Below are 8,621 nucleotides of genomic sequence, written 5' to 3' on the forward strand. Positions count from 1 at the left end.
CAGATCACACCCTGACCAAACAAAACATAGAAACATACAAAGCAAACTATGGTCAGGGTGTGACAGTACTGTAATGGGAGTTTTACTGACCTAAAAAAATAATTCACAATTATTTTCAAAAGACTGATTTGACTTTGAAATTAAACATATATTTAACATATCTTGTAACAGTTGCATTGATAGATTAAGGCTATAACAAGGGCAACTAGCCCATCATATGTTGTTTTGTTTGTATCACAACATCAGTCAGCCCAGTGGGAGAGTCCCTCATTTATTATCAGAGCATACTAGCGCAGATGCTAGCTGTCACATTACCATAAATTCAAGCAGAATTCCTATGCAGTGTTTGTATGTTCGAATTCTGTTCTTGTTTCTCACAGCATTCATGCCTGTAACCTTTATAAGAGCTTCTGAGAAGCGAGGGGCCATTAGCTTGATCTGAACCACTGCAGCACTGAACACAATGGTGTTGGCCAGTGGCCAATTCTGTACACAAATTTGGTTGTCAAAGTTTAAAAATGTAAAAAAAAAATCTATACTGCCTGTTGTAGCTGGACGTGGGAGTGAAAGATGAGAAGCAGGGCTCACATGTTTTTTGAAACATACCGTACATTCATACATAAACTGACTTCTCTTTCCAGTAAATGGTCAGACTGGTGGGTCCCCTCCCTCCCCCTGTGAAAACACTCTAGAAATGCTGTGCCCACGTGTCCACACAGTGGGGAGCCACAACACATGATGTAAAGGACTGACATCACCTCAGCAGGAATCCCTGATTTACGGCCGCCCCGACATGAGCAAAACCGCCACCTACCAGCTCCAGAGAAATCCAGCCAAGGTCATGTTCTGTATCTGGGTTATACTGTGTGTTGCATATGAAGCGTTTAGCAAGGTCACATAGTCATAATGGATGACTATGTGAATATTAGGTTTAATATTAACATGAATCTACTTTTACAGATTCAGGACAATAACATTAACTCTCAAGACTCCGATAGCTCTCTTATTCATTGGTGGTAGCAATCATTACGTGTGCTTGTCCTCAGCAGCCAGGCCTGGGCAGCTGTGTTGGCAGTTGGCACCCTGTGTTGTGGATCAGCTGGGGAGAGGCTTATGTGAGGGCCAAGGCCCTGCTGCCTGCTTCCCTCTGAGCGTAGCGTGACCCTGCTGGCACATACATCAGCACAGTGACAGGCTGGGTGCTCGGCCGCTCAAGCATGACTCCAAGGCCACGTTGCTGCTCCTCCGTGTCATGAGCCCCAACGACTCTTCAAGCTATTCACTGAAGCATGTTCCAACGCCCCCCTGGGACCCTGGCAAGAGGACAATGACCTGGGCAACAGGAGACCGTTCATGGACTCGGCAATACTCTGCTAGTAAGTTTGCAAGTACAATTTCTCTGATTAATGTGGTGTTTTTGGTTCTAGGTGTGCCACAGGGCTCGGTTCTTCACCCGATTAATAAATAAAGAATATTCCTTGACAGTGGTGTTTGCTTGCAAAGTTTTGTTTGTTTTGACAGTTTTAGGGTCCAGTGTATGTTGCGTCAGACAACATTGGTATTTTATTGTGTTTTCACAGAGTTTTTGAACTTTTTTTTTTACAATGGTATTTGCTTTTAAAATGTAATTTGTTTTCACACATTTAGGTTCCAGTGTATGTTGCATGAGACCAAAGAGGGCTGACCTTCCGAAGTCGTGGAGTTATACCCCCTCTCTCTGTCTTGCCTTGCTCTTTACTCGCATGACAGTTGCTAGCTGGAGGATAGGGGCTGTGCAGTTCATTTACTGATGAAATCTGTTCTGGCAAAGATGCGCCAGGCACGCCGACGATGGGCTGAGAGGTGAGAGCATTAGATGCACCCCTCTGTGGCCTCTCGCGGACCCACCATACCTATGGGCCTACAGTATGTCATGCCACCGTGTCTATGGCCGTTACATTACCCTGCTCCTGAAGCCGATCCCGTTCTCACTGCTATCGGTCCCCTCCATCCATCACGCTGACTGGTTGACAGTTAGCAGAAGGTTGCCACGCATGGCCTCTAAACACCTGGCTCTAGTCGAGGGCGTTGCCCACCCCACCTGTTAGTCCTCTTTAGTGACCATTTCACACTTTGCACCAATCCCGGTCAAGTCCCTTCTGTCGACTGGGCTGATTGAAGGGTGTGTCCTGGCAATGCTGTTTCTCACTGGGCTCCATTGCTCTCCGCTGAGCCCGGCTTTCATGCAGCTCGTAAACATGCCACTCTCCTGGCTCATCAGTCACGGGCCCTCTCCCCTCACCGATGCCCTACAACGCTGGTGACAACCCTGATATCAGGGTGATGTGGTAGCAGATTGCCAATTTAAGCTCCTGTGTGGTTTATATGTCACTGTGGCCAGTATTCAAACCCACAGAGCTTCTGTATTCTGTCCTCTTACAACTTGACTTCAAGCTGCTATGAATACTGTTCACCGTTGGACACCCATGTGGCCAGCATATGGTGGGCATTTACTGCCCGTGTGCTTGATTTTGAAGTTGTTACCAGAGGGTCATAACCTGTTCTGTGTTGTGGTCCCCATAAAATGTGGTGTATGTCAATTCTTTGATGCTCTCTGCCGACAGATATTCTAGCTCGCCATCAGCTCACTGGCACTGGTGATGACACACATGCTCAGCAGACAAAGTGCCCTGGACCACCCAAGCTTTAGGTGTCTATAGCCTGACCTTGAAGATGCATAGGGTACGTGAGAAAAAAACCAACACAGGGAGAAAGTATGTCTCTTATGTGCTCAGGTGTCAAGCTTCTAACCCTGCTAGTGTTAAGTTCAGCAAGGTCTTTACGGCCTCGGCACATTCTGTGTGAGGTTATGCTAAATGTTTTTCTTTACAAGTAAAGTGCAGTAGGTAATGGAGTAGGTAATGGACCTATGAGATGTGTGTGTGTCCTCACTGTGGTTTGGAGAGGCTTGGCCCCTGACCTCTAGCTGGTTCAGAGAGTTGAAACCAACATGGGGAGCCGAGAACATCGAATGTGCTTTCGCTATTGATCTGAAGCCCGTCGGTGCGTAAATAAATGATCATCTGTCGAATCCCATATCAAAGAAAACAAAATAGCAGCAATGCCATCTCGAGCGCTCTGCTCAAGGCGTTCTAGCGAAAAGGTGATAGATTTACAACAAGTTTTTTCTTTCGTTTCTCAGCTATTTGAGGTATCTGTTAAACAGATTGTTGCATTGATTTCTGGGAAGACAGATGGTTGTGTGCATGCTTTCAAGACGACCGAAGGAATGAAGAAATTGTTCAGCTCAGTAGATCAAGTTCAGAATAGCAGTATCATTAGATTTCATTTTATTGTTTCGACACATACGTTCTCGCAGACATATTTTCACGTATGTTCCTTCTGGCATAACTTGAAAGTAAAAAAAATGCTTTAGAAGAAGCTTTCTATTGAGAAGTGAGAATGTGAATCAGAATGAGATTTAAAAAAAAATACCTTTCCAGAACATGCCAAAGCAATAAGACTAACTATAAATGTCTGATTTTATACATAACATTTAGTTACGAGACTAAACACACCAACATTTCTGGACATAATCGATGTCATCTCTGGATATAATTGATGTCCTTGACTAATAATGTCCTGTACAATGTATTATGTCATGTTGATGTGGACCCCAGGAAGAGTAGCTGATGCTTTTGCAGCGGCTAATGGGATCCTAATAAATACCAGTTCCAAAATACCAACATTTCTAGATATAATGTCTGTGTTGTAGATACACCTGGATTACTGTCTACTGTAACCGTTTGGTGTATAGTGTCCAAACATAGCACAACCCGTAGCCATTTAGATGAAGGTACCCGACGCTCAGTTAAAGGAATAGTGAGAGTGTTTTGTAGGTAGTTGAAACGCTAATGGTCTAGGCTGCCTAGTGCTGCGATCAATGCTTTTGTGTCAAGTATCGTATGCAACTATCCCATGCCTCCCTCCAAGTCCCCAGCCCCAGTCCCAAAATCCCCAGCCCCTTTCCCAGTCCCTTAACCCCAGCCTCTCTGCTGTCTCTCACCGTCCCAGGGCCTCATTAAGGGATTTGATTGACACGTCAGGATGGTGTGCATTTCATTGATGAGAATTTTAGAGGCCAGGCTCGTGAACTTCTTCTGTCCTGATCAGTACGTCACCCCACAGCTATCCCAGGGGGGACAAGAGATCGGTTTCAAATACCCTGCCTCTTCCCTCAGTGGCAAACCTTCTGTCCTGTCCAGGAGCCCCCAGCCCAACCTGGCCCCCGCAGGAGCACAGCGAAAGGTAAAGCAGCTCGCAGCCGGTCGACTACCGCCACATGGTGTAGAACTTGGATTTACTTCTGTACTGTGCGTATGCTGAGATCTGTAATATATGACTTGAGAATATATTGCATAGGGTGTAAAGGGGATTTGGGGATTTTACTGGTAATAATTTATTTTTTCAACAAATATTTGCCTGGAAATTATATACTAAGATATTGCGATCACAGTGGGTACTTTTTTGGTGCTTCTGTAAACAGATTTGGTAACTACCAAATTATACCTTTCTTGCTTTAACAAATCCCAAAAACTTTACCCTATGTTATCTATATGTAAATACAGAGCCAGATAAAATATGGACTGTAAAATAATCCACAACCCTCAATTGTTTTATCTCTCAATTTCCTAATGATTGTCCTTATATTTGTTCTACTATAGGTTACTGGGGGGGTCTTTATCATTCGTATGAGTCATTTCCTAACGGTTTTAACTGTCACTTGTCCTATTCAAGTCTCACACAATATAGGCTACCCCAGCAGGTGCAGTAATAACAGCAACAATGATTTATACTCTAGACAGTTATATTTCAAGCATTTAGAGTGTTTCAAGCCAGACTATGTTTGAAGATGAACAAGCCTTCACGATTAGAAAAGGTTTTGATGGCAGTGTTTTGCACGCAATGCTTTTTGGATGACTTTAGCTCGAGGCTTTGCATTTTAATTCTCGGTCATAAAATGACGATGGATTTGACTAAAAGTCAAATATATACATAGCAAATTCAATTGCACATATTGTAAACTTTTAATCAATATATTTCGAATAATTGTATATATTAACATTAATAGCCTTCATTCAACACGTCATTTTCTTATTGTTACGTCTAAACGTTTCACTGTAATGCATTGATTTTGCCGTTTTAAACACATATACTTAGCGACAGTCCACATCACATAACTGTTATTGAGGTCATTTGTTTACCAACACATTTCCTTCAGTTGGCAAATTGAACATTTGCGGCACAAGGGGTAAAGTTCAGCTTGATAAACATTCATTTAAGAGCTTCTATCTGATATCATTAAGCTGGAAACCCATCGCTCAACAAGACAGCCACCACGTGCTTTTTCCACCCAATGTATCAACCCCTCTGTACCTTTGTGTGTGTCCTCTGGATCTTTCAACGTGAGGTCAACATACAGGGGCTTATGCTCTCTTGTCGGAGTGTGTCTGAGCTTTGTGCTCTACTGACCTCCGGGGTACACGGCACACGAAAGGATCATGCTGCAGATATGACAGCCATGTAGGTGTTTAAATCCAAGCACAGGCGAACAGAGGGGAGAGGAGGGGATGAGAGGAGGGGAGAGGAGGGGATGAGGGAGGAATAGTTTTTTCTTGTTGTGGGACTGGGTCAGGTGGGTGGATGTGTGGGTGCGAGGCGGGAGTGGGTGGGTGGGGGCGCTTGAAATATGTTCAGCAGAGCGTGTGTTATCTTTTCTCCTCGCCACTAACCATCCAACACCCTTAGCGTGTCGTCACATCGCACAGTCAGAACCTGGCGGCAGCTCAAAGGGAATGCTGGGAAATAGGATCCACTATAAAGTGCACCGCCAACCCCGAGACTTCACCAAAAAACTGTCCAAGCCGTCCTCAACTCCAGCATCCATTCACCTCCAGTCTCTCCTCCCCTCAGTAGCATCGCTGTTTTTACCCAAGATCCTTCCTCACACGTAACTTTCTTCAGGACTGGATACTGAAAGGGGTATGTTGATTTTCTGTGGCATTTAATGGATCCTGATTGTTATTGATCATTTCTTTAATCTCTTTTAACTTTTGAGAAGGATGTTTGGTATGTTAAGTCAATTTGCCTAACATATCATTAACCTTCATTCGTTTTGCAATGCTGGTGCCCGATTACTCTAAACCTAACTGCGTCTCTCACCTATACCATTGAGTAAGGATGGTGTGTTTCAGTGTCTATAAGTTGAGTGTTTCATGTAGCATGTTTTGTCCTAAACTCTTAGGCTGGATTGACTATGAAGATCCTGGGCCATGTGGTTTTCCTGCTGCTGATAGGAGGGATTTGTTGCCAGAACAACCGCAATGCCAAACCTAGTGGCAAGTCATCTAAGAAGAACCAGGGGAACCAGAACCAAGGGTCTGAGGCAGCCCAGTCGGCCCCAGAAGATGAGCCCCATTCTGGGCCAGTGGAGTCGGGCAGGGAGGGTAACTCTGGAGGTCGGGCGGCAGCCCAGCAGTCAGCTTCACAGAACAACAAGGCTTCAGATGATATGAAGCTGCATGTCCTCAAGAATACTCAGGTCACATGCAATGATGGAACAGCAGCAGGGTAAGATGCTCTGGAAAACTATTTATGGAGGCAAATGATGGCTGTTTAGATAATAAAAACGCTCTAGAGATTGTCTTATGTCCTGAGTACAATCAATCTATCAATTTCAGCAAAAATGGATGTGATTAGGAATCATATAGTGCCGTGAAAACACTGAAATAACTAAGCAGTTGTTCGTGTTTTTGTATTTGTCAGTGCTATTACAGCTGTTATTACACTGTAATGTGTTTTGATAAAGTAGTAATCTAGTCCTCAGCAATCAGCTATCTAAGTTGGTGACGGCAAGGGGTAAATGGATTTAATTACTATCAAAGTACTTTGAATTAGAGTTTGTGGTTGAACTTTGAAGAAATAAAATAATTCAGGAATTGTCACGTACTTTATGGTAGTTAGCATCATTGTTTTGATAAGGGGTTACAATGATGAGTGATTATGGTTGGAAGATCGGCCAACACGTGACACTATACAGCAGTGTTCTCTAGGTTTCACCATTCACAGCCCTTCATCCATGTTTATTTGTGGTCCACAGGTTTTACCTAAAGGAGTTCAAAGGGAGTAAGAGATGGCTGATATTTCTGGAAGGTGTGTATTTTAAACTCATCTGGTTAATTTGATCTTGAGAGGTCAGCGCGTGGCATGTTTGAGCGACGCCCTCATCGGCATCTGGACCGGTGGTAGTCTCCTTTCCCTTTTTCGTCTTTTTCAGCGACTGCCTGTCACTCTGATTGGACGCTTCCTCTGGCATTCGCCCCTCCGTCGCTATGAGGATATTTATGAGGATTGCGTTGTGACATCACACGTGTATTCTGAGACCTAGAACCGGATGTGTCACATCCTCTAAGAACAAACATTTCAGCAGGTTGAAATGTCACAGTGTACATATTCTACACCAGAGGTACTTTGCTGTTGGATACAGGTCAACAAGTACCAAGATATCCACTCTTTTATACTGCAAGGATCTGATTAGGTCACAAATGCCACAGTTTGTTCATTGGTTTATTTTCTCAGCAGGTGGTACGGCTCCAAAAGACTTGACTTACATTTGATTTACATGTTAAATATGCATATAAGCATAGGTATGGTTAAGATTATAACTCAACCATTAATGGACCCCAGGTGGGATTTTAGGAAGCAGTCACATAATAGCCACCAATTTATATCCCTGCCGTTTCTACTCAACAGTCTATTGCCATACATGTACATGTGCATCAGACCCCACAGACAATCCCTCAGTTCGGGAGCCTGGCCAGAGGCTAGCAGATGGAGCTGCAGGTGGATGCCTCAGTTACCCTCCCTCTCCCATTCCTCCCAACCCCCATTCCTCTCAGGCCTCTGAAATGGGCTAACAAGGGGGTCTCCCTTTCTGAGCTTCTGAAACCGGATGTGAGAAGCTAATATTAGTGTCTTATTTTTAGGCGGTTGGTGCTGCTACAACAAAGACTCCTGCGATACCAGATATAAAAATATCCCACGGCTCATGACCTCATCCGACTGGCCCCAAACGCGCAAAGGTAGGTACTGTTTTAGAATGCGTCCTCGTCATTCATCATACATGTTTTACATGGGTGTCTATGTTTGGTCCCATTCCCAATATACATTGTGTCATGGGTTGTTGATTGTCATATGACATCAGAGTTGTGTCCTACTGTATGTCCAATGAGTGGTCACCACTGTCTCTGCTTGACTTTCTATTGGTTGCTTCACAGGAAGTGGAATATTGTCAGCCCAGGCGGAAGAAAACCCTCATTGGTATAACAGTAATATTGTGTAAGTATGCTTGTTAACACACTGGTTGTTGTATGTTACCGGTACATGTTGTCCTACATACTGTACTGCTCATACTGTACTGCTAACTAAAGTTCTCAGGATCTGTGTGATTGAAGAAGCCAACTGCAGGCTGAGGTGATGAATATCAAACATGACAGGTTGCTTCACAATGAGGGATGGAGTCCCATTAATACTATTACATATGTACATGAATACGTGTGAGAGAGTGTGTGTGCGTGCGCGTG

At 44.0% G+C, this 8,621-nt stretch overlaps 1 protein-coding gene across 1 annotated transcript in view; it reads left to right on the top strand.

The window, feature by feature from the left end:
* Positions 1 to 5,922: 5,922 nt before the first annotated feature.
* The window catches only part of LOC135526358 (carboxylesterase notum2-like), an 8,095-nt gene continuing 5,396 nt past the window's right edge, over positions 5,923 to 8,621 (top strand). The window contains exons 1-5 of the mRNA XM_064954680.1: positions 5,923 to 6,021; positions 6,284 to 6,609; positions 7,139 to 7,191; positions 8,025 to 8,120; positions 8,316 to 8,376. Coding sequence (XP_064810752.1) covers positions 6,296 to 6,609; positions 7,139 to 7,191; positions 8,025 to 8,120; positions 8,316 to 8,376 — 524 coding nt within the window. The 5' untranslated portion in view covers positions 5,923 to 6,021; positions 6,284 to 6,295. The remainder of the gene's footprint in view (positions 6,022 to 6,283; positions 6,610 to 7,138; positions 7,192 to 8,024; positions 8,121 to 8,315; positions 8,377 to 8,621) is intronic.

Source organism: Oncorhynchus masou, chromosome 5 (genome assembly GCF_036934945.1).
Source record: "Oncorhynchus masou masou isolate Uvic2021 chromosome 5, UVic_Omas_1.1, whole genome shotgun sequence".
Classification (NCBI taxonomy): domain Eukaryota; kingdom Metazoa; phylum Chordata; class Actinopteri; order Salmoniformes; family Salmonidae; genus Oncorhynchus; species Oncorhynchus masou.